Below are 27,718 nucleotides of genomic sequence, written 5' to 3' on the forward strand. Positions count from 1 at the left end.
ATAAAATCAGAATTTTTTGAAAAATTGAAATCTCCAAATGTTATATTTCGAATATTTCTGTTTTCTTTCTGATTGATAGCTTTAATTCTTTCAACTCTGTTGGATCAATAGAAATAATTATTGATTTTTTTAGCGCTTTCTCCTTTTTATATTTATCCATATATAAATTTAAATATTTTTGAATATCATTCAAGATAATCCTTCTAAAGGATTTTTTGGTTCAGATGTATTACTTTTTCATCTTTTGCAGTTTTTACAGTTTGTTTAATGAACTATAAAAGAAGTTCTAAATTTTTTAATAATTTTTTTATTTTTATTTTTAAGGAATTTTTAAAAATTTCTTTTAATTTTTTAGATATTTCAATAATCATAATATTTTGATTTCTGGAAATATTTAGAGTTTCTTTATTGGCATCTATTAGATTATTGAAAAATGCTTCGGACCCCCACTGGGGGTCGACCCCTAGTGAGGTGGCGCGCCCTAGTGAGGTGGCGCGCTGTAATTGGACAAAAAAAAAATCTGTTTTATTTATTTATTTTGAGTTTCAGCCAGTAGGGGCTCGCCACCTCACTGGGGTCTGCAGCATAGTTGAACCCATAGTCCTGTAATTTCAGGCTTACTATTTTCATAATCAAGATATATAAAAAAAAAATCTACATTTATTATCTCATGCATTAAATATTGAATTTTCATATTTAAAATTTTTCCTAAATTTAATTTGTAGGCTCTAATATCAAGATTGATGATCTCCTAGAGTTTTATAAATGATAGTTAAATATTCCGAAATTATACTAAAGTTTAACTACACAAAATATTAACTATAAAATTATATTAAAATTTTGTCATTAATTTGTAATTTATGATGACCTATTGATGTTGGTGATGCAGTTTGCCACGTATGTCGAGGTCTTTTTGAGTTTGCCAATTTCGTGGATGAATCTTTACTTTATTTTTATATGGTTGTTGGCCAAGTGGGAGTTACATTATTAACAGTATTATTTTATATTATATTTTTTATTTTAAAATTTTTTGGTGATGTTCATACTGAAGGCAACTAATTTTTAAATGGGCTAATTTTACTTTTTGTCCCCTAAATTATTACTAGTTTTTTTATTTTATCTTTAAACTATTGATTTCGTCTATTTAATTTCTAAAATTTGTGATTTTTGTCTGTGTATTAGCAAAATTTTAATTTAATAACTTGGACAACTTAAATTATATCCAACTCCAATTAAATTGGATATGGGACATAATTTGTTCAAAATAATAATGTTTTGTTATATGATTTAAATTGTTTAAATTTTGAAATAACTTTTTTATTATTATTATTATTATTATTATTATTATTATTATTATTAAATTTGGTTTCAATAGTTATTGATTTATATAGTGGTCTCTAATTAGAAATACATAGACAGAAATCACAAACTTTAGGAACACAATTGATATAATTGAGAGATGAAATAGAAATGAGAATAGTTTTGGAGATAAAAGTGAAATTAATTCAAGATATATCTCTCTATATATAATTTTTTTTTTAAAGAAAAGAAAAAAAAAAAAGGCAGGATGTGTTTAACATAGTTGACTAATTTTAAAATTACAAATTTTTTTTTATCTGGTTGTTGTGCAAGTGGGAAATATTTCCTATTTTTAAAATTTTTGGTGATGATTCTACATACGACAACTAAATTATAAATTGGATAATGTGTGGTTTGTTTGTGGGAGCAATGCAATCTGCAGTCACCGTGATCGCTAAGGAGCTTAAAATCCAAGAAGGCTAATTTCTAGTGAAGAGACTGTTGGAGCTTTGAAAGTTCTTGAAAAAAAAAAAAAAATCAATATGATAAGAATAGGAGGATGTAGAGTAGTAGGTAAGAAGAGAACATAATCTTAAGAATAATGATATTATATCGAAGATAATATGAGTTTGTGAGTTTAATTGGTTCAACTTGTTCATAATCATTTTGTTAGGGTGTTTACGATTCAATTAGTATTAAAGTTGTTCATAATCATTTTGTTAGGGTGTTTAAACTTTAAACTTTAAACTTTAAAATTATAAATTTTATAATTATAGCGGAGCGGTTCGGTTTGGTTGGCGGACTAAAAATAGATTTTTCGTCGTTGAAAGTAGCAGAATTGGCGACTAAAATTCAATTAGTCACCAAAAGTGAACACTTTTGGCGACTAAAACAGTTTAGTAGCCGAATGCAGGGGTTTTAGCGACTAAAAGTAGGTTTAGTCGCCGAATGTAGGGGTTTTAGCAACTAAAAAAATTTTAGTAGCCAAAAGTATACGTTTTGGCGACTAAAAAATAGTTTGGTTGCCGATTATACGTGTTTTACCGACAAAAATCAATTTCGTAGCCAAAAGTGAACCTTTTTGGCTACTAAAAAAAAATTAGTAGCTAAAAGTCAAGAATTGCCGACTAAAATGCAGTTTAGTCGCCCAAAGTACAGGTTTTGGCGACTAAAATTCAGTTTAGTCGCCAAAAGTGTTACCCTTAGGCGGGATTCAATTCTTTTAGCGACAAAACAGAAATTAGTAGCCAAAAAATATAGAATTCGCGACTAAAATTCAGATTTAGTCGCCAAAAGTGCTATCCTATTTTTTTTAGTAAATAATTTATTTTTTACATAAAATATATTAAATAAAAATAATTATTTATATATATATATAATTTTGTATTAATACCGGTCAATATAGTATATAAATAATATATGTTGCATTCATATTCATGTGATGTTGTAGTGGCGTAGTGGGGAGAGAGTGTTGGTAAAGGTTGAGAATGTTGGGAGGTTGGTGGTTCAAAACTTGGGAACAATAGAGGCAAATTTTTTTTTTTTTTTTTTTTTTTTTCTGAAAATGGCTTTTGGCAACTAAAGTCTGTGGTCGCCGAAAGATTGGCTATTGGCGACGAAAAGTTTAGTCGGGAAATGTATAAATAAAAAAAAAATTCACTATTGGCGACTAAAAGTTTAGTCGCTAAATGTATAATTTCCAAAAATGGAATTGACTATTGGCGACAAATTCTTTAGTCGTTGAAGACCTGTACATTGCCGACTAACAGTTTTTTAGTCGCCAAAGGTATTCGCGACAAAACCGGCGACTAAAATATTTAGTCGGGGAAAGTGAAAATTCGACATTTGGCGACTAAAAAAGGACTTTTGGCGACTAAAAATTTAGTCGCCAAAGGTGTGTTTTCTTGTAGTGGTTAGCGGTTAGAGCGGTGCGAATTGATATGGATCAATGCGATTTTAACGGATTGGCCGATATTTTACACATGTTCTATTGTTGTAAGGGTGCCATATTTTAAGTGGGGATTGTCTCCCTGTGGTTTTGTTTTCTTTTTGTTTGCTTGGTGTCTTACCAACCTTGTTTGCTTGGGATGTAATTATTCGATTATCATCAATGAAGTTTTTTTTTGGCTGATTAAACAAAAAGAAAAAAGAAAAAAAGAGCAGTATGTGTTATACTTTTAGGTATGAAATTGTGAAGTTAATCAATTCAGTAAGTTAATCTTAACAAACTCGATGATTATTTTCTATTAAAAACCTTAACGGCCTTATCAATTAAATCAAATTGACACAAAATTTAAAATTAAAAGTTAAAATTGAGCCAATTAAAAATGTAAGAACCTAAATAATACAAACGATAAAATATAAGGATCATCAATCTAATTTTCTCTTAATATTAATACCATCAAAGTATTGAGTATTGCACTATTTTCAATTTGGGTAAAGTTTAATTTAGATAGCCTCATCAAATTTATCTTATTTTTTTAAGACAAATAAATTGTATGATATCAAATATTAATTAAATACTACCACATAACTTCTCTTATATTTACGTAATTAAAATTTTAATTTGTTTCATTATTACTTTTGTCATAACAAGTTATTTAAGAATACACATCATCTTATGTGTACTATATACAAATTATAATATTTGTGGTATTGAGATTCCTAACAATTACACTAACCTCTTTTCATTTTTCTGAAATTATACTGATCCTCCTTATGAGTAACTCTCCCATTATTTACAGGAGAAGTTAGTGTAATGTCAGAAAAAAAGAGAGGCCAATATAATTGTTAAGAACCTTAGGGAGGTGACTGTAATTTGTCTAATAAAATATAGTGCCAGTTTCGATGCAATCAAAGTTCAGATACAAAAGGGATGGGTGGATCGACTTTGGTCATTTCTACTTTATAAAAGAAGCTAAAGTGGTGTTTGGTTTGTAAATTTGAAGATGGATTTGAATTATTATTATTTTTTTTAAATTACTTTTTAAATTCATAAACTAAAGTGGAACATTATATTAGTTACTTGATTGAAAGACCACAAAATAATTATATTAAAATTGTATTTGAATTATGAATTTGTGTAAGAATTTATAAAACAAAAAAGAAGAAAATAAGTGAAATATAAATAAAATATAATTTTTTTTAGAAATTAAAATCCGAACACAATATAAAAATAATTACTTCATAAAGTGTATCTAAAGTGGAACATTATCTTTAGTCTTACAAATTTAAAATAATTATACTCATTCATTAAGATTTTAATTTTGATAAAACTTTTTCATATATTTATTAGTTATTCGTTAGGCTTATGAATTAAAAATTAATGTTATAATAATCGCTTTTACACAAAATGATGTTATGATTTCTGTCTTTACAACGATTGAGTGCCGAACATCTCAATTGAGAGTGTTAATTGGACAACTGAGCTAGTACAATTCGTTAATCCTCTGTTGTATTACAAAATGAATAAAATGAATCATCTAAATAGAACTCGTGATGGGTCCAATTAAGTTGTCCAATCCCATAGTAGAGTAAAAACAAGTTCTGAACTCTTGTTTTAAGCCAATACACCATGACTCATCAAAAGAATATTGATCACCTTTTATACATCACAACCAAAGTGGGAAGGACAAAATTGGTCACAACTCACAAGTAAAGCATTCAATATTCTTTTTTTTTCTTTTTTCTTTTTTTGAACATGACAATTGACAAGTAAAGCAATAAATATTCGAAAACTGAAATCTCTTTCAACAAATTCAATTTTTCAATTCAAATTCTCAATTTCCTTGTTGGAGGTGAAGACTGAAGAAGAGGCTGGTGGATAGCTTTGCTCATATTCTTCACTACTGGGCGGGTTTCTAAGCTGTGCTTGCTCTTTCTCATCTATACAAGAGAGACGCAGGTAAACACTACAATAACTTTTCTTTCTTCATTTCTTCTTCAAAACTGCATTGCAGCTGTTTTCATCATATAACCTTGCTTATCCACACACACTCGCCCACACACAAGGTAAATTACATTGACCTATGAGATTTGGAGAAAATATACAATTCTGTAGTTTTGATATAATTATACCGACCTCACTTTCAGTAAGGTTAAAGGGACCGAATCTAATACAAATAGTGTGAAAGCACAAGGATAAATTGATCAACATAGTGTGATCCCTATAGTTTGATCCAAATTTCAGTTTAGTCCGTAGAATTTTAAATTGAACAATTTTGTCCCTACACTTTAAGTTTAGTTTCAATTTAATTCTTCAGTCCAAATTTGGCGTTAAATTAACAAAGGCAAATTACATTGCTAATCCATGTATTTTGACCCTTTGCCATTTTGGTAATTGTAATTTCAATTGGCTCAATTTTGGCTTAAATTTTTTTCCTTTATCTTAAATTGGTTCAATGATTCCTATTATTAGTATTTTTCTTATGGACAATGTGCACATAAGCAGGATGTGTCACTACAACATTTTCTTAGTTCAATAACACTTGAAAGTGCCACAAAATTACTCCTCTAATAATATTTTTTAGTCTTGTGACATTTTAAACAAGTGTCATTTATACCCATGTCACAGTGATATTAGTGGCACCACAGTGACACTTGCAAGTGTCATTACACCATCATGACTAAAGACTTTTAATGAGACTTTGATGTCATGATAGACATTATTCGTGACACTACCAAACGCCATTAACAAAAGACTTAGTGGCACTTCAGTAACACTTGTAAGTGCCATTATACCATCAAAGCTAAAGATTTTCAATGACACTTTAATGTCATGGTAGACACTATTCGTGACGCTATAAAGTGCCATTAAAAAAAAACTTACAACCTAAAAAATGTCACTATATGCTTTTTTAATGGCACTTCTTTATTGAAATGCCACTAGAGTTTTTATGTTTGTGGCTTTTTGACATTTTTTTAAAACATGCAACCAAATATTGTTTTTGTCACATTTTCTAAAAACATGGCACTGTTATAGTGCTACTAAAGTGTGTTTTTGTTGTAATGTGTCATGCTTTTAGGGGCGAAATTATAAATTTGATCAATTCAGTGACTTAACCTCAACCAACTCAATAATCATGTTTTGTCAAAAATCCCAATTACATTACCAATTGGATCAAATTAAATGTTAAAAGTTGTGCAATTTTAGGACACTTGTCAATTTTCTAAGATGGCAAACAGAAAAAGTTAATAGAAATTTAGATGTAAGGGCCACATTGAAACTAGATTTAAAATGTAGGAACCAAATTGTTCAATTTGAAACTATAGGGACTAAAGTTAAATTTGGATCAAAGTACATGGATAAAAAGTGTAATCCATGTAAAAGAGAAAACAACATCATTTTTCATCCATTTGACGTATTGAACTATTGTTGGAAATTAGGTTAAGTATTATGTAAATTAAAATCTTAAGGAAGTCTAATGTAATTATGCTAAAATTGTAAAGTTTACTGTATTTTTATCCAAGCTTCAGGGACCCAAAAGAAAATTTTAAATCAATTATATTAGAGTTAAATACACAAATGATCCCCAAAGTATGCATCTTGTGTCATTTTGATCTCCAATGTTTCAAATTTGTCGATTTGGTCTCCAATCTTTTAATTTTGTCACTAAATGCTCTCTACCTCCATGTCTATCTAGAATTGATTACAGAAGACATTTTGTCAAACCACATTTACATATTAGTAAAATGAGAAACAATAGTCTCCAAAGTATATGATTTGTTTCAATTAGGTTTACAATGTTTTAATTGTATCAATTTAGTCCCTAACTTATTCATTGTTGAGAGGGGAATTTGTGCCGCGATATTTGTGCCGGGCTAAACCAGACCCTTGTTGTTGGCCGGGCTATGGATTGGAAGACTACATAGTTTGGGCCGTGCAAAGTTCGAACCGGTCAAAGATGTTACTTGGTTTGGCCAGGCAAACTAGGTCCAAATTGCGCGTGGACCGAGCTACGTTTCAGTGGACTGAGGATTTGGGTCAAGGTTGGGCTAGCTTGGTTGTCCTCCAATGGTACTCTGAAGGGTGGACTTGACCAAACTATCATTTGAAGACAGGCCAAGCACAATTGGGCACGTGGTGTTGATTGGGCTATCTAGAGTGTCGCACAGCGCTAGCCTGGCAGCATGCCACGCTAGGTTTGCCCGGTGCTACGCATTGCTCAGTTGTCTCAAAGAACTAGCAAGGTTAAAGTAGTACATTTGCTCGGTTGAGAGTCGCACAAAGAGTTATGCCATATCACCTGATTTGCAGTGATCAAGGTGTAAAGGATAAATGTTATCCTGTAGGAAGATGATTCTTAGTGGGACTTTAGGAATAGGAATTAGAGTTCTACTAGGAGTCTCCCTGCAAAACTTATAAAAGCTTAATCCTAACCTAATTTTAGGTGTTGCAATTTTAGTACTGAATTCATAGAGTTTTTCCTTCTTGTTGATCCTATTTGCATAAGAGGGGTTTCTGGTACACATCCGTCGACTACCTCATGTTTCTGTGGTTTTAGGCCAAACAACGATGTTTGGAGGAGCGCAAATTCGATCAACAGGATTACACAAGTACTAAATATTTTGTGCTCGTACAATTGACGCCGTCTGTGGGAACAATCCTAGAACAAACCTTTTGATCAAGCTCTCTTCGACGATTTTAATGGCAAACAACAAAGATCTACCTGTTTCCACCATCGACGACCAAATGTCAGAGGCCAACAGGAGGCTTTAAGATTTTCCTCCTACTCCTTCAATGGATTATTTGGACACACAATAAAAGAAACCCCCATAGGGGTGCGCGAGAAAAGCATGGTTTGAGCCCTCGCCACTCCCCAAGCCCAAAAGGGAAAAAACGACATACTAATTCTCAAGTTTTGGAAGATCAAGTGAGAGAGCAAGAAGAAATAATCAAGAAGATGGTGGTGGATATGGAGATTTTGAAGTGCCAAGTGAAGGGCAAATGTGTCACTAGGATGGAAACTTGCTGAAAGCGCACTGGATCTTATCATTCTGGAGGCCAAGATGAGCATGCCATGTCTGAACCTTCTGAGAGTAGAAGCCTCAAGATAGGCAGCTCTCAATCAAAGACGTTGAGATCTTGTCACTCTAGGTTTGAAAGGATGAGGACAGAAAAATCATATTCCGAGGGGAGTAGACATTGACTCTTGTGCACTCACTAGAAGTCTTCTCATTATACAGAGTTGCCTAGATTAGAGGACTTGCAGACTATTCTTAATGAAAGGGCACAAAGGAGAAAAGTCGCTCACGCGCATGACTTCCATAAGGTGTTAACTTTGTAGAGATTGGCTCCTAGGATGCATGAAAGTGTCAAGGTTGCAATGCCAATGCCACATCTTACTTACGAACTAGCAGACATAGCATTGGCGAGGTTGTAAAGTACATCATTATCGCCAGAGATCAAGAACGCACCTCTCCTAGCAGACTTTAACCAGCCAAAGTTCATAATCTACGACGGGAAGTCTGATCCTTATATGCATCTTAGAAACTTCTAACAAGTTATGGCTGTGCACAGGAGGAAGGATGCCTTAATGTGCATCATGTTTCCATGAAGCCTATGGGATTTGGGCTTGACATGGTTTGATTAGTTGCCTAAAGGTAGCATAGCTTCGTAGGCGCAGCTTGCAAAGGCATTTGTTACTCGATTCAAAATAAACACCAGGATGCTTATGGAGGTTGATCAATTGTTAGCCATTGACATGGGGGAGCAGGAGTCGTTGAAGTCATACAACAATAAATATTGGAAGACATTCAATCAAATTGGTGAATGTCTTACCAATCTAGTAAGCACTCTGTACAGGTATGGACTACCAATCGGGCATAAACTAATAGATTTAACGACCATGATGCCACCCCTAGCCACAGAAGCTCTAATGTAAATGGTTCACCAACGTATAAGGGTAGAAGAAGATGTTGCCTGAGAAAAGGCGAAGTCTAGCACAACAGAGATGCCATAAAAAAAGCCTCAGCCTAAGTTAACATGGTTGGCAAGAATGGAAAGCCAAGCTACAAGAGCCGCGATAACAACCAGGGTGGCCCACCCTTGAGTAGTGAAGAGAACAAGGCAAGGAAGTTTGAGGTTTGCATCACCATCTCTACGATGTTCAATAAGCCCATATATCGTATCCTAAGCGAAATCCGTGATGAGCCATTTATTCGATGGCCAACTAAGTTCAGCGAGGCATAGAAGGGATACGACAAAAGGTACCGATGTCCTTACCAAGATGAGAAGGGGAACCAAATTGAGGACTACATGTCGTTGAAACAGCACTTGGAGGAGTTGGTACTACGAGCTACTTGGACCATTATATTGAGGGTGGAGCTCGGCCAGTTCCCTTCAAGATAAGAACATGCCGGATGGAACACCACTTGCTGGTCCACTTCAAGGTGTAATTAATGTGTTTCATGGGATCATTGAGCCCAAGTGAGTTTATGAGCTTAAAAGAATGATAAAGAAGGCTAAGCACATAAGGAATGCACTCAGTGTTTAGCTAACTTTCAAGAAAGGAAAGACAGAGGGAAGGAATGTGGTTTTTTTTTCGGTGATAGAGATTTGGCAAGATTATAGAATCCCCATAACGACGCGCTAGTGGTTACCTTGCACATCAAGAATTTTGACATCAAGAGGATCTTGATCGACTAGAGTAGCTCATATGAGATCATGTACTATGACATGTTTAAGCAGTTGAAGTTGGATAAAAGAGACTTGGCTCCCACCATGCCTCTTTTGGTGGGTTTTAACTCTATGCCTAAATGGCTGGTTGGCAAGATCATTTTACTAGTTAGAGCGGGCTCAGTGGTCAAGCAAGTGGAGTTCTAGATTTTGAAGTCCCTTCCGCTTATAATATCATTCTTGGGAGAGCATAGTTGTACACTATGCAAGCCGTAACATCAATATACCATCAGGTAGCATGGTTTCGAAATAAAGTTGGGGTAATTGAAGAGGTCTTAGGAGATCAAATCATATCGAAGTAGTGCTTTGTCACAGTGAATGGCAGCCGCATTGCCAAGGGATTTGTTCAGATGGTAGAAGAGTCGAGGAACAAGGAGATGTTTGAGGACGTTAGCAAGGAGGCTAGGAAAAAGGTCGTAGAGGAGCTGGTGAAAGTAAGGATCGATGAAAATGACCCAAAAAAGTTCTTTTTACCAGGCTCATCTTTGTCCAACACTAAAAAAAAGGAAATCATAGATTTCTTGATCTCAAATATTGAGGTGCTTGCTTAGACACCATATGATATGCCTGGCACTAATCCCAACTTCATCTGCCATCAACTCAATGTCAACCCCCATGCCTGGCCAGTCATACAGAGAACTCGTAGGTCGGCTATACACCACGCGAAAGTGGTGGCCAAAGAGGTGGGGAACCTATTGGAAGTAGGTTCGATTAGAAGTTCATGATCCAAAGTGGATCTCAAATACTATTGTTGTGCCAAAGAAAAATGGTAAGTGGAGCGTTTGTGTTGATTACAAGATATTCAACAAATCGTGCCCATAGAGCAACTTTCCTTTGCCAAGGATTGATTATTTAGTAGACCTAACGTGGGGCACAACTGACTTAGCTTTCTAGATGCATGTCGTGGATATCATCAGATCGCTAGTATGAACTGGATTAGGAGATCACTTCCTTTATAACTCCAAGGGGGTTATACTATTACAAGGTCATGTCCTTTGGCCTGAAGAATGCAAGGGCAACGTTTCAAAGAATGGTCACCAAAATGTTTGCTCCACCGGTAAACAAAACAATGGAGGCATACATTGATGACATGGTGATCAAGAGCAAAAATAAGTTTGACCATTTCAGCGACCTTGCAGAGATTATCCAAATTTTAAAGACTCACAAGTTGTATTTGAATGCATCTAAGTGGGCATTTGGTGTGGGATCAGGCAAATTCTTAGGTTTTTTAGTGAACAACAACGGAATAGAAGTAGATCATTCCCAAATTAAAGCCATTCAAGAACTGGAGAGACCAAATACTATAAAGGAATTGCAACAGCTGACAAGATTAGCGGTAACGCTAAACAGATTTATAAGCCGGTTTTCAAACCATTGCAAACCATTATTCCAGGCATTAAAATCAAAGTTTATATGGAATGAAAAGTGTGACAGCGCTCTAGAAGATTTGAATACCTGGAGAGGAACTATACTTGTACCTTGTAGTCTCTCAGCATGCCATTAGTGTAGTACTAGTGTGCAGAAGAAATACAACACTTTTCAATCTTTTATGTGAGCAAGACTATGTTAGGCGTTGAAATAAGATACCTTCCATTGGAGAAGCTTGCATTGGCTTTAATGATGGCATCTAGAAAGTTGTTGCACCATTTTCACATGCATACAATTATAGTCCTGACTGAATTCCCATTGAAAGCTTTGTTTGAAAGGATGGACTTTTCTGGAAAAACATTTAAAATGGGTAGTGAAGTTGAGACAATTTGATATCAAGTTTTAGCCTAGAATAACTATAAAGGCCCAGGCATTGGCAAACTTTGTCGTAGAGTTCTTTCCAGGAAGTCATTTTGTTTGCCCGGTTGATTTGACTGAAGAAATTGAACGTGAGGGGTAAATGTCGTGAGAATAGCGCAGCCCTTTGCTGTCTTCCAACTGGTTGAAGCTTTACCTCAAATGGATGAACCGTACACAACACCATTGAGTTTGGCAATAGTGGCACAGTCTATTGAATCCAATGATGCACTGGGGGGGAGGGTGAAGAGGTAAATTGAGCAAGAGAGAGCACAATTTGCAATGACGTGCTTGGAAAGGAAATGATAGGGCAACCAAGCAAAGAAATTGGCGAACAAATAGCATTGTCGTGATCAGATGACACGATTGAAAAAATAATTGTAGTACTAGATCCAAAAACATTTTCAGATCAAATTGTTTGTTGGAGAAATGTAAAACTATTTGTAGATGGAGCTTCTAATAAACATGGAGCTAGGTTTGGAATTGTACTTCTCTCTTCGAATGGTTTGACTGTTGAGCAAGCGATCAGACTTGGATTTTAGCATCTAATAATGAAATAGAGCACGAAGCATTTTTTGTCAGTTTGAAATCCGCCTTTTGCTTAAATGCTACCGAGCTAAAAATGTACAGTGACTCCCAGTTAGTAGTCAACCAAATATCTAGTGATTACGAGGCCAAGAACGACATAATGGCCAAGTATCAAAAGTTGATCAGAACAGAGATCAAGAAGTTTGACGTTGTAAGAATAGAACAAATTGGTAGAGAAGAAAACAGTAAGGCAAATGAGTTAGCTGGTTTTGCAACCATGTCAGACACATCCATTCCCAACCCTTTGCTAATTGATTTTTTTACCAAGGCTAAGCATTAAAGAACCTAAAATAGCATAAATATTTTGTGCCGAGCAAGGCCTTTCATAGATGGGCCCCATTATCATTTTTCTAAAGGACTGGATTTTGCCCAACGACAAGAAGGAATCAAATAAAATCTGAGCAAAATCACAATGGTTTTGCTTTTCCCATTAGGAACGCTTTACAAGAAGTCTTTTACCGGTTCATATTTGAAGTGTGTCCATCATAGCAAGGTTGAAGCTTTCTTATTTTAAATTCATGAAGGAACGTGTGGAAGCCATCAAAGTGGGAGATCATTGGCCTACCAAGTTATTTCTCAAGGATATTGGTGGCCATACACGCAAGTAGAGGCAGAGAAGTATGTCAAAAAATGCAAAAAATGTTAGAAATTTACATATCAAATTTTCTAATCGGCCAGAGAACTTCTACCTTTAACTAGCCCTTGGACTTTCGCCATGTGGGGTTTGGATATTATGAGACTGTTTCCAACTACACTAGGGAACATAAAGTTCTTCATCACAGCAACATACTACTTCACTAAATAGGTTGAAGCAAAAGCACTTACATCCATCAAGGAGAAAAATGTGTAGAGATTTGTCTAGTAGAACATAATTACTTGGTTTGGAATCCCTAAAGCTCTGATATCAAACGATGGTACCCAATTTGATGGAAAGATCTTCAAAGGTTTTTGTGAAGAGCACGAGATTGAGTTTTACAACTCCACGTTGGCCTATCCTTAGTGCAATGGTCAAGCAGAAGCTTCAAACAAGGTAATCCTGGATGGCCTGAAGAAAATATTAGAGAAAGCAAAAGGAAAATGGGTTAAAAAACTACCCCATGTCTTTTGGGCCTACCGAACAACCCCGAGACAATCGATTGGAGAAACTTCATTTGCCTTGGCTTATAGCATGAATGTTGTCATTCCTTTAGAGATTGGTTTGTCTACCATCATAAGTGAGAACTTTCATTCAGACTTGAATAGAGAAGCAATAGCCTTGGAATTTAACCTTATAGAGGAAAGAATGAAGAAAGCTCTTATTCAAATTGTGGCATATCAACAAAAGCTATCTAGAAAGTATAACAAAATCGTGCATCCAAGGCAATTCAAGATGGGAGACGAGGTTCTACACAAAGTTATGGGCAACACTTTGGTACATGGTGATGATAAGTTAGGACCAAACTATGAAGGGCCTTACATGATTGTGGGGTTAGTTGGAAAAAAGGCATACAACTTAGAAAACATGGATGGCCGAGCTGTTCCAAGCCCATGGAATACTGTCAATTTGAAGTTGTTCTATTTTTAGCTTTTACCCTTTTAATTTTTTAACTTTTCATCAATAAAATAAGTCGACAACTTTTTATTTACTACTTTGTCATTTTTAGCATGATGTACTTAGATAGAATTACCGAGCAGTTTTAGAATGGTCCAGGGGCAACCAATTTTGTTGTACAATTGATAATCTTTGCCAAGCAACTTCTGCTCCGCAAAGTAGATTGGGATGTTTGTCCAACTTTGAAAATTTTTGTTGGGCGGCTTTTGCTTGGCAAAGTAGGTTGGAGGGTTTTTCTAACTTTGAGAATCTTTGTCGAGTGACTTTTGCTTGGCAAAGTAGGTTAGAGGGTTTTTATAACTTTGAGAACCTTTGTCGAGCGGCTTTTGCTTAGCAAAGTAGGTTTGAGGGTTTTTCCAACTTTAAAATTTTTTTCCAGGCGGCTTTTGCTCGACAAAGTAGGTTGGGAGGTTTGTCCAATTTTGAAAATCCTTGTCGAGCAGCTTTTGCTCAGTAAAGTAGGTTGGAAGGTTTGTCTAACATTGAGAATTCAGACCAGGCAATTATGCTTGTTATACCAAAAAAGCAGACAAGTGATTTAGCAATACTTGCAAAAAAATTATTTCATTCATGTAAATTGAGGTTATAAAAGATGGGACCATCAACCTGGTTACAAAATTTCATTGCCAAAAAAAAAAAAAAAAACCGAACAAACAAACAAAAGTAAAAAAATATGATCAATTTCTTCATCAGCCATGTTCTCCTGACCAGCCGCAACATTCTCTTGGTTACTGAACTTGAACTAGTTTTGCACGACATCTACTTCCTCTTCCTCATCATTCTTTAGTGCCAAAGCTTTGAAGATCTTGTTGGTTAGTCTGGAAAGAAATAGAGGGTGAAGTGGTGAATATCTCAGCATCACAGCTATGTTCCAGCTTTTTGCACGCTACCTTCCAGCTGGACTGGAAGAAGATATCCTTGGTGGCATCGATTTGCTTGGTGTAGCTTTCCTCGGCCTCGTTGAAGCCCTTATCTTTTGTACATAACAACCTTTTTGCTATTTTAGCTTCTCAAACTCCGTCAATGCAGCATTCCTTGTCTTCTCGGCATTGGCCACTTTGTTAAGAAGCTATGCATTGTCAACATTGGCTATCTCCAAGGAGGACTGGGATCGCCCTAGCTCGATTTCAAGAATTTTTATGTGCTTAATGTTGTCATGAACTTTCTACCTCAGTTTCACCAGGTGCTCCATAGCCACATGGGATTTTTGAATGGCATGCAATAGAAACAAGAGTTGGTGAAGGAGGTTGAGCAAAAAAGTAAAAATATGATCAATTGAGGAATTACATGGACTTCACCACGAATTTGATACCTCGGGTGTTAGGGACATGGTTGCACTTTTGCATGTCAGCAAACAAGAGCAAGGCATTTGAAAGATTATAGCCGAGCAAAAGCTCATTGTCCTCGGCAATGAAGTTCGCTTTGGTAATAACTTTACATCATTGTATCAAGGCTGGTTTCTAGGCTAGGGTAGGGGTGACTTCAAAAACTAACTGATAGGTGCTTAGTTCGGATGTGAGATTCACAGATAGATCAGATACACATGCCCTTTCACTAGCCCGATGTGATTCTATGCTGATTGATTGGATTGCGGTTGATGCCAAAGCTAACACGGTTCCTGCACCTTGCCCGGTGGCTTGGGCTAGTAAAACAGTTGAAGTGGTGGATTTTTCCTTGGAAGAAGCAAGCATTAGATTCTTGATTTTGTTTCGCTTGGCCATGTTTTCTTTCTCGATCAGGCATATTAAGGGGACGTTTGAGAGAGCTGGGTCTAGAGAAGGAGAAGGCTCAGATAAGAAATTTGTTACTTTGCTTTTGCAGAGTGCAGAATAATATAGTTCAGCTCATAACCTAGGAGGTTTTGACAGTCACGCTATTTGCACTTCAGCATGACCCTGATTGCGTTTTCATTTGGATATGAATATTGAACTTGGTGTTGGTTCAAATCTACAAAAAGAGACAACAGTTAGCTCAGTGCAATGAATGCAATAGGTGATTTGCCCGGTCACTGAACTGTTCGTCTTACCCATTTTGCCTTTGTTATGGTGTATGTACCAACCGAGCACATTAGTGGTTTCATAGTTTCCGATTACCCAGAGGAAGTTGTCATCGTGTAAGCCCTTGTTCAAAGTGCTTATCTGTAAACGTTCATGACCCCTTTTGATTTTAAGGTACCAGCAGAACCTATCATTTTGGTGGTCGATGGTGTATTGCTGAAAAATCTTGACCAGATCGAGGTTTAAGTAACCTATGATTCAGCTCGGCTACTCCGTTTATTATTCTACAAGTGTTTGTGGAGACTTATGTGGGGAAAATTCTACTTTGCCTTAAGAATTCACAAATTAAAGGTTGAACTGGGAAGCAAAGACTCCCATCAACAATAGATAGCACAGTGAAGGGGCGTCTCTTGGACGCTCCAAGGTAGGATTCTTTCTTTGCTCAATTCGAAATGGACATCAGAGAGAATGTTGTAGTCTTTGTTATTGCTCCCAGCTTAGATACCAAGAAGCAATATGGACCCATGGAGCTTGGTTAATTTATTAACTTAAGAGTGGTGATTCGTGTTCTTGTAGCTTGGTTGCATGAGATTTCCCTAGGTATGAATGAAGTTTGCACGGTCTTTGAGAGCCGCTCAGCATGTTGGTTTGCTTGGTCAGGCCTAAGATTCTGTGAGTTAAGAAATTAAGATGTTATTGGTTGATGTGTTATCTCGGTTAAGTACACGATCAAGGTTTTAGCTCGGCCGAATGCTTGGGCAAGGTTTTGGCTTGGCCAAATGCCTGAGCAGGGTTTTAACTCAATCATACGTTCAAGCAAGCTTGTTAGCTTGGTCTAGTATACAATGAACAGGTTATAGCTTGGTTTAGGATTTGAGCTAGGTTGTAGCTTGGTTCTCTCTTGACGTGTCACCTTAGCATGGTGACGTGTGAAGTTAGTTCGTAGCTTGGTTTATTTCTCAAATGCTACAAACACGAAGTTTGCCTGGTTTATTTTTTTATTTTGGATTAAAAATAATCTTTTTGCCGGGTTTTGCCTAAATTCTTTGGTATTTATCTAAGAAATTAGATTGTGTGCTGAGAAACGTACGATCATGGGTTGCTTAGACCCTTAATTCAATTTAAGGCCTTGTTTTAAATAGAATTTCAATCGGTAAAAATGCTCCAACAATGATGGTGATCCTATTGCTACAAGAAAAATGCCTTGATATGGGTCTGAAATCCAAGAAGTTTGGAGCTCTAGTTCTTAGGGTTTATACCTGAGAAGAAGATGAACAGTCAGAAATTTGAATCTGTATATATGGCTTATATGTATAAGAGATGAAAGGGCTTAAGGATTCAAATTTTTGGGAGTCGTGCGTGACGGCTGCGCCAATTGCATGGAACCAATGGATGTATGCCACGTGTCGTAGGCGTGACGTGATGTTAGTAAAGCTAGTTGTATGGAGCACCAAAATGATTTAGACCGAACAGATAATAGGATCAAAGTAAGAACAGATAATAAGATCAAAGTAAAATTTATCTTGGTTGGACCAGGTAATCTCAGTCATGCTTTCATAGATGGAATTAAAGAGCAATTGAGAGGGGAATTTGTGCTGCGATATTTATTCCGGCTAAATCAGACCCTTGTTGTTAGCCGGGCTATGGATTGGAAGAGAGCATGGTTTAGGCCATGCAGAGTTCGTACTGGTCAAAGATGTTGCTTGGTTTGACTGAGCAAACTAGGTCTAGATTACACATGGACCAAGCTACACTTTAGTGGACTTAGGATTTGGGCTGAGGTTGGGCTAGCTTGATTATCCTCTAATGGTGCTCTGAAAGGTGGACTTGACTGAACTATCATAAGAAGACCGGTCAAGCACAGTTGGGCGCGTGGTGTTGACTGGGCTATCTAGACTATCGTGCAACGTTAGCATGGTAGCGTGCCACGCTGGGTTTGTGCGGTGCTACACATTGCTTGGTTGATTCAAAGAACTAACAAGGTTAAAGCAGTACATATACTCAGTTGAGAGCCGTGCAGAGAGTTGTGTCATATCACTTGGTTTGCAGTGATCAGGGTGTAGAGGATAGGCATTATCCTTTAGGAAGATAATTCCTAGTGGGACTGTAGAAATGTGAATTAGAGTTCTATTAGGAGTCTGTCATGCGAAACTTATAAAAGTTCAAGCTTAACCTAATTACAGGTATTGCAATTTTAGTAGTCGAATTCATAGAGTTTTTCTTCCTTGTTGATCCTATTTCATAACTTAGGCATCAGGAGGTCTTTGGCACACACCTGCCGACTAGCTCGCGTTTCTAAGCTTTTAGGCCATGCGACGATGTTTGTAAGAGTACAAACTTGATTAATAGGATTATACAAGTACCAAATATTTTGTGCTCGTACAAGTGTTATATGTGATTTGATAAAAATACCCTTACTTCTATTATCAATTCTAAAAAATATGGAGGTAGGGATCATTTAGTGACAAATCTAATAAATTATGGCACAAATCAGTGCATCTAAAATATCATAGATCAAAATGAGACATAATAATTTGATTATATTATCGAGTACGTAATACTATCAAATAACTTCTATTTTCAATTTGGGTATAGGTTAATCGGTCAGAGCGTTTCAAATTGATTTAAAATAATAAAAATAAAAGTTACATTAAAACTCAAAAACAATTAGAAATCCAAGCTAAACAACTACTACAAAGGATCAAAATAAAATAAAAATTGTAAAATAAAATAGGGTAAATTACAATCACCTTTCTTGAGGTTTCTGACAATTACATTGGCATTCCTTACTTTTTTTGAAATTATACTGACCTCTCTTGAGATTTACTTTCGATTTGCATATTCTCCCTTTTCGTCAATTGACCGTTAGTTTGATTAATGGTATTTTTTATTTTTTTGTGCGAAAGTCAGTGATTAATTGTTAAATTAGCACGTATAGAGATTTAAGTTTAGTTTGTATAACATTTGAAGTGATTATCTTTAAATTAATAATAAAAAAAATCAATTAATCGTTTTTTAGGTAAACAAATTAGTATGACTTATTGAAATCAAATGAGAAACACAAGAACTTATATGTATGTAATGCAATAATATATATATATATATATAGTCAAATCATGTGAGTATTTAGTTTAATACTACTCAAATAAATACATATGGTGTCTCAATTTGATTTTTATTAATTTAGATAGTGAGACTCATCAATGTATATTATTTTTTTTAAAGACAATTGAACCGTATAAAATCAACTATTGATTAAAAACTATGAAATAACTTCTATTTTATTTATGTAATTAATTTTTTAATTGTTTAATTGTTTAATCATTACTTTTGTGGTGATCAAACCCACAAATATCATAACTTGATAGTATTACCCTATATATATTTACAGTCAAACAATGTGAGTATTTAGAAATAATTTATTTAATACTCCTCAAATAAATACATGTGGTGTCTCAATTTAATTTTCATTAATTTAGATGGTGAGACTCATCAAATTTATCTTCTTTTTTTTTTTTTTTTTGAAGATAATTGAACTTTATGATGTCAAATAATGATTAAATACTGCCACATCACTTCTCTTATATTTACGTAATTAAAATTTTAATTTGTTTCATTATCACTTTTGTCATAACAATAAATTATTTAAGAGTGCATACCATTTTATGTGTACTATATATAAATTATAACATTTGTGATCTGGAAATTCCTAACAATTATACTAGCTTCTTTTCATTTTTCTAAAATTACACTGATCTCTTCCGTGGCTAACTCTCCGTCACAGGAGAATTCAGTGTGATTTTAAAAAACGAAGAGACCATTGTAATTGTTAACAACCTGGCATCTCCAACCAACTAGGCATATGATACTTGTTAGTCAAAATGCCTAATGTGACTCAGTTTTTTCAACTCCAATGCACTAGGCATATGATTAGGCATTTTGGCTCAGCTCACATTCACTAGCTACATGTAGCTAGCCTTCAAGGTTAGGCAAAATGTATTTAATCATTAGGATTATTTCCCTCTATCTTTGTTGCTGATGTGGCATTCTATGAAGTTAATAGTATTTGGATGAATAGCTAAAATAAAGAGTATGGTTGGAGTAGAAACATGAAACAGTTGACAGGCAAAATAAAATGTATACTTTATAGTAATATTTAAGCATCTCCAACGGTAGTAGGCATTTTACCTATCTAAATATTACTATAAAGTATATATTTTATTTTGCCTATCAACTGTTTTATGTTTTTACTCCAACCATGCTCTTTATTTTAGCTATTTATCCAAATACTATTAATTTTATAGAATGCCACGTCAACAACAAAGATGGAGGGAAATGATCGTAATGATTGAATACATTTTGCCTAGCGTTGAAGGCTAGCTACATGTAGCTAGTGAATATGAGTTGAGCCAAAATGCCTAATCATATGCCTAGTGCATTGGAATTGAAAAAAGTGAATCACACTAGGCATTTTAACTAACAAGTATTATATGCCTAGTGCATTGGAGATTAGATAGATAAAATGCCTACTACGGTTGGAGATGCTCTTAAAGGTGACTATAATTTATCTAATAAAATATAGTGCCCGTTTGGATGCAAGCAAAGTTTAGAATACAAAAGGGATGGGTGGGTCACTTTGGTCATTTCCACTTTGTAAAAGAAGTTAAGGTTGTGTTTGATTCATAAATTTAATGAGGAATTTAAAATGGAAAATGAAGGTTCCGTTCGGTAAGCCTCTCAAAATATAATTCTACCCATTGATTTGAGTGTGTTGTTTGTTTAGAGTTTTCAAATCATAATTCTACATCCATTTCTCAAAACTCAATTCAAAACATAATCATTACTTTTCAAAATTCATAACCAAATATATAATTCAAAACTTTTTTCAAAACTCAATTCAAATCAATATTTAAATTTTGTTAAGATTTTAAATATTTTAATATTTAAATATCTTACAATTTTTTTAATTTTTTAATTTTTTTTGAATATTTTTAAATATTTTAATTTCAAAATATTACGATTTTAATTTTTTAAATTTTAAAATATTTTATAAAAATAAATTCAAGCTCTATTTTATAAAAATATTTTTAAATATTTTAATTTTTTTGTTATGTATTTGGTTATGATTTGAGTGTAGAGTTATGAAAGTAGTATGGAGTTTCGAATTATGTGTTTGGTTATGATTTTTAAAAATAATTTAATAATTGAGTTTTATTTTATGTGTTTGGTTACAATTTGAGTGTAGAGTTGTTTTTAAATTTAAAATATTAACATTTTAAATTATTTAAAAATTTTGAATATTTAAATTTTTACGATTTAAATTTTTTGAATATTTATTTTAATTTTTTACTTATTAAATTTTTTAGATTATTTAAATTATTTAAATATTTATGATTTAAAATTTTTGAATATTTATTTTGAAAAAAAATTATTTCCTTTGTAGTATTTTCAATTAAAAAATTGATTAATGTTATTTTCTGTTAATAATAATTTTTTTTTAATTGAATTTTAAAAAGAGTTTGGTTATGAGTGTTGATTAAAATTTTCAATAGTGTGAAAGTAGTGTGTTTTGTTATGAGTTATAATAATATGAATTAAGTTTTGAAAACTCTTTCGAAAATTCATAACCAAACAAATTTTCTTACTTCACATGTCAAATCAAACTTTTAAAACTCAATTCAATACTCAATTCAACACTCTATTCAAAAACCATAACCAAACAAATTTTCTACACTCAAATCATAATTCTACAACTTACAAACTCAAAATACAACTCATACTCTCAAATCATATTTACAAAACTCTACCAAACGCAACCGAAATTTTTTTAAATTCATAAACTAAACACAATCTAAAGCGGTACATTATATTAGCTATTTGATTGAAAGACCACAAAATAATTATATTAAACGTGTATTTGAATTATGAATTTTGATAAGAATTTATAAAATGAAAAAGAAAAAAATAAATAAAATATGAATAAAATATAATTTAAAAAAAAAATTAAATCCAAAATCCGAACACACTATGGGCATGTTTGATTGGGTGGATTAGAGCATGAGATTGGGATTATTAATCCGTGGACCCAATTATCCTATGTTTGTTTTAATATTTTGGTTTAGGATTATTAATCCAATGGATAATTAATCCAACAAATTTGTAAGATTATTAGTAATAGAGTTTCGGCCATGTTTGTTTGGGTGGACATGAGCTTGGAAATTGGACTAATAGTCCAATAAAATTATTAATCCGATGTTTGGTTAAACAATTGAAGTAGGGACTAATTATTTTAAACTTGACTATTAGTTAAGATATGATACATAATTCAACGGATTCGTAGTCCTAAGACTATTAGTCATGGGAATGTTAATCCAGTCCGTCCAAACAAACATGGCCTAGGGGTGTAATTATTAATCCAATGGATATTAATACAACTGGATAGTGAATACCACACTAATTTAATAGGATTATTAATATTTCACTATAAATCTTGTGAATCAAACATGACCTATAAAAATAATTACTTTATAAAGTGTATCTAAACTTTAGTCTCACAAATTTAAAATAATTATACTCATTCTTTAAGATTTTAATTTAGATAATACTTTTTCATATATTTATTAGTTATTCGTTAGGTTTATGAATTAAAAATAATGTTATAATTATCTTTTTTACACAAAATGATGTTATGATTTCTGTCTTTAACAATGATTGAGTGCCTAACATCTCAATTGAGAGTGTTAATTGGACAATTGAGCTAGTAAAATTGTTAATTTGTTGTTGTATTGAGTTCACAAAAGGAATAAAATATATTATCGAATTATCGAAATAAAATGAATGTATTAAGTTGTCCAATCCAGTATATAGTAGAGTGAAAAACTAGTTCTGAACTCTTGTTCTAAGCCAATAAACCATGACACATCAAAAGAATGCTGATCACCTTTTATATATCACAAGCAAAGTAAATTGTGAGGACAGAATTGATCACAACTCACAAGCAAAGCTATCAATGTTCTTTTTTCTTTTTTTCTTTTTTTGAACATGACAATTGACAAGTAAAGCAATAAATATTCGAAAACTGTTTTTTTATTTATTTATTTATAATAAAATTCAATTTTCCAATTCTAATTTTCAATTTCATTGTTGGAGGTGAAGACTGAAGAAGAGGCTAGTGGATAGGTTTGCTTATCTTCTTCACTACTGGGCGGGTTTCTAAGCTGTGCTTGCTCTTTCTCATCTATAGAAGAGAGACACAGGTACATACTTCAATAACTTTTCTTTCTTCATTTCCTCTTCGAAACTACATTGTAACTGTTTTCATCATATAACCTTGCTTATCCATTTGACGTATTGAACGATTGTTGAAAATTAGGTTAAGTGTTATATAAATTAAAACCTTAAAGAAGTCTCATATAATTATGCTAAAATTGTAAAGTTTACTGCATTTTATCCAAGCTTCAGGGGACCCAAAAGAAAATTTTAAATTAATTATATTAGAGTTAAATACACAAATGATTCTCAAAGTATGCATCTTGTGTTATTTTAGTCTCGAATGCTTCAAATGTGTCGATTTGGTCCCAACCTATTAATTTTGTTACTAAATGCTCTTTTCCTCCATTTCCATCTAGAATTGATTATGTATGACATTTTTGTCAAACTACATTTACATATTAGTAAAATGAGGGAAAAAAATAGTCTCCACAGTGTGTGATTTGTTTTAATTGGGTCTCCGATATTTTAATTATATCAATTTAGTCCCTAACTTATTCAATGTCATATGTGATTTCATGAAAATATCCTTACTTCTATTATCAATTGTAGACACTAATGGAGGTAGGGACTACTTAGTGACAAATTTAATAGGTTATGGAGCAAATTGACACATTTAAAATATTGAAGATCAAAATGAGATATGGCAATTTGATTATATTATAGAGTAATACTACAAACACATCCTTATCAAGGTTCGTTTGGGATGTAGGTTGGTTTTTTGACTTTTTTGCTATTTTAGCCTGAGGCTAAAAAGTCTCGTTTGTGATGAAATTTTTGACTTTTGTGAGAAAAAAAATAAAATGATTATGGTTTGAATGTGACATTTTGTCTTATTGACTTTTTAACCTATTTTATCTTTTTATGATTATTTTAGCCCAAATCATTTTGCCAAACGAGTACTCAATCCAAAAATTACCTAGAAATTAATCTTTACCACACCTCGCATGGGCTCTACATTACACAAATTAATCTCCACCACACAATCACTCGCCCAGAATTTCCTGGGTGGATCAGGATGGGTCTCTTGACTTTTCCTATATTATATGTTATACAAAGCTCCCTTTCTTGATTTCCATTTCAATTTTTGTAGAAAAGCTCTTTGTTCTGTTCAATTTTTTACATTTTACCACTAATTGAAACAGAGGTGAGAAATGGCTCTGGATGTTGTTGCTTCGGTTGGTGAACAATTGGTTGCCCCAGTTAGCCAATTTGGATATCTGATTTTCTATGACAGAAACATTAAGAATCTCAAAAAACAAGCCCAAAAATTGAAAGACAGAAGAGATAGAGTACAAGTATCAGTTGAATAAAAAAAAATGAATGGGCAAAATATTGAACCTCGTGTTGAGCAGTTGTTGACTAGGGTGGATGAAGTTTGCAAAGAGACTGAAAGATTCCTTCGAGATGAAGACAAAGGGTGGTGTAAAAATTTGAAATCACGATACTCATCGAGCAAGGAAGCTAAGAAGAAGATTCAAGATGTGGTAGAGCTATATGAAGATTTAGGAGACTTCTCTAGTGCTCCGACGGGGATCGCATTGACATTCATATCCGCCAGAGGTTTCAAGGGTTTAGAATCTAGAAGATTGATTATGAATGAAGTCATGGAGGCACTAACAGATGATAGTATCAATATGATTGGGATATGTGGGATGGCAGGGGTTGGTAAGACAACATTGGTGCAAGAAGTTGCCAAGAAAGCAAAAGAAAAGAAATTGTTCGATGAAGTTGTGCTGGTAGAATTGTTCGTAGACCCAAACTTGACTGCTATTCAAGGTATAATAGCTGCGCAGCTGGGTTTTCGATTCAGTGAGAAAAATTTACCTGACAAAGCAAGGGAGCTACAACAAAGAATATTGAGTAAGAGAGTCCTTGTAATACTAGATGAAGTTTGGTATAAACTTGAACTGAAAGACATTGGAATTCCTTTTGGAGCTGATCACAAGAGTTGCAAAATTGTGCTGACTTCAAGAAATGAAGCTGTATGCAACGACATGCACACTCAAAAGAAAATTACAGTTCTAGTCTTACCTGAAGATGAAGCGTGGAATCTCTTCAAAGAGCATGCTGGAATTTCTGATGAAGACGAAGGTAGCACAAATCATCTACGGTCCACCCAGATAGCAGTTGCGAGGAAATGTGGAGGTCTGCCTATTGCTATTGTTATGGTTGGAAAGGAAGTCAAATCGAATGGTACAGATGAGCTTTTATGGGATTCTGCTCTTGTACAAGTGCAGAATTCTATATGCGAAAGCATCGATGGAGTGTTTACACCTCTGCGGTTGTGTTACCAATATTTTCTAAGTGAGGAAGCCAAGAAATACTGTGTTATGTTCCTTGTTTCCAGAAGATTCTAGTATTCCAATTGAAGAACTAGTGACATACGCAATTGGGCTCAATTTGCTTCAAGGTGTTACTACAGTGGGCGAAGCAAGAAAGAGAGTACACGACTTAGTTGATGGCCTCAGGAAATGGCATTTGTTGATGGATAGCGAAAGAAATGAATGTGTTAAAATGCATGTTGTAGTACGTGATGTTGCTATATTAATTGCATACTTTAACAAACAGTCGTTGATGGTAAGATTGGAAGACGGGACAGAGAAATATTTACTCAACATTTACACTGCAGGGTCATTGAGAAGCACAGGTACGTCCCGCCTGCCTGATAATTTGGAACTTCCAAATCCCCAAAATTACACTGCAATGTCATTGAGAAGCACTGGTACGTCCCACCTGCCTGATAATTTGGAACTTCCAAATCTCCAGCTTTTACGGCTAGAGTGTGACCATGAAATACCAGATTGTTTTTACCAAGGGAAGGAGCTCAAAGTTGTAGCTTTATCATATATGGATGTCAAATCACTACCCAGATCGCTCCAATGTTTGACTAATCTCCGAACCTTGTCACTGTGTAATTTTGCGCAGGGGGATGTCGACATATCTGTAATCGGAGCTCTAAGTAATCTGGAAATTCTAAGCATTACTGGCTTTTCTATGAAGGAGCTCCCGAAAGAAATAGGAAACCTTACTCACTTGAGGTTGATGTATTTGTTGAAATGCCAAGTGCATAGTATTTCTCCAGGGGTTTTGAAAAGCTTATCAAGACTAGAGGAGTTATACGTTGGCGAAAGCGTTCTATCATGGACTCCACTTATAAGCTTATCAGGAACAAAGGATAGAGAAAGCATTACTGAGCTAGCTTCCCTGCCTAGTTTAGTGGCTTTAGATATTCATGTTCAGTTCTTTCGGCCAACAGATTTGGTCTTTGGGAATAATTTAAAAAAATTCAATATAACCATTGGCAGAGGGGAACACAAAAAATACTCTAACCTTTTTATGTTACAAAAGAGGTTGGAATTATGTAATCTTAACGCAAGTTATCTCATAGAGAGTGGGCTTAAGATGTTGAAAAGCTCTCAAATTTTGGAATTATTTGATGTAGCAGGTTTGCAAAGTATTCTCTTTGATTTAGATGAAGGTGGTTTTGAATACTTAAGGAACTTGTCAATGGCACATTGTAGAGATTTGGAATACCTCATCTATACAAGAAGCGATGAGGTTGGCGTTGGGGCTCCGCGAAAAGCCTTCCCTGTCTTAGAGTCGTTGAATCTCTAGAATCTAGATAATTTCAAAGGGATTATTCATTTTCATCATCGTGGTCGTGCCCAACTAGTACAGAAGAAGGGTGGTCCAACTCTCACTCAACTTGATTGCCACCACAATCTTAGATTTGTTCAAGTGATGAAATGCAGTAAACTTGAAAGTGTGTTCTCACTTTCCATGGCAAGACTTCTCGTGCAATTGCAAACAATTGACATATATGAATGTGAAATGATGGAAGCAGTTGTTTCTAATTCCATTGAAATCAATTTTCCTAATTTGAAGGAATTAGTTCTTCGTGATTTGCCAAGTGAAAGATTAATTTGAAAAAGAAGCTAGAGAGCAAAGAGTGTTTCTGTATTGTGTGTTATATCATTACAAGAGAAAGGAACTCTCTCTTTATAGAGAGAAGCAATGTACATTGGATACCAATCCATTTCCACCGAAAGCAGAAAGAAAGCCAGCTATACAATTATCAATCAAGAAAGCTAGACAGCTATATTATTAACAAATTAACAATATTATATTAACAGCCCCCCGCAAACTCAAGGAGGGAAAGCATCTACCAAGTTGAGTTTGGAAACAAGATCAGTAAAGCGGCCAGGAGGATGAGCCTTAGTGAAGATATCAGCGGGTTGATCGACTGAAGCAATAGGAAGAAGATGAACAGTTCCACAAGTAACATGCTGGCGAATGAAATGACAATCAATCTCAATATGTTTGGTGCGATCATGAAAAACATCATTGTGAGCAATCTGAATAGCACTCCGATTGTCACAGTAGAGAGGAGTAGGAGTAGATGAAGAAACTCCCATATCAGCAAGGAGCCAGCGAAGCCAGAGAAGTTCCTGAGTAGTATCAGCAAGAGCTCGGTATTCAGCTTCGGTGCTAGAGCGGGCAGTGAGAGAT

The 27,718-nt window shown here is 34.4% G+C and overlaps 1 protein-coding gene across 2 annotated transcripts; it reads left to right on the plus strand.

Annotated features, from left to right (window-relative positions):
* The first annotated feature begins 4,923 nt into the window (after positions 1–4,923).
* On the plus strand, positions 4,924–27,115 carry LOC114289906 (putative disease resistance protein At5g63020). Of its 2 annotated transcripts, none has more exons than XM_082898668.1 (3): positions 4,924–5,203; positions 23,093–23,193; positions 24,352–27,115. In XM_082898668.1, exon 3 carries the CDS (start codon positions 25,694–25,696, stop codon positions 26,822–26,824), a length of 1,131 nt encoding a protein of 376 aa, XP_082754794.1. In that variant the 5' UTR covers positions 4,924–5,203; positions 23,093–23,193; positions 24,352–25,693; the 3' UTR covers positions 26,825–27,115. The 2 variants fall into 2 exon arrangements, with proteins under 2 accessions (XP_082754794.1, XP_028089539.2); XM_028233738.2 differs by having other exon boundaries at positions 24,352–26,818.
* Positions 27,116–27,718: the final 603 nt, after the last annotated feature.

This window comes from Camellia sinensis, chromosome 12 (genome assembly GCF_055761805.1).
Source record: "Camellia sinensis isolate YWXY chromosome 12, ASM5576180v1, whole genome shotgun sequence".
Classification (NCBI taxonomy): Eukaryota; Viridiplantae; Streptophyta; class Magnoliopsida; order Ericales; family Theaceae; genus Camellia; species Camellia sinensis.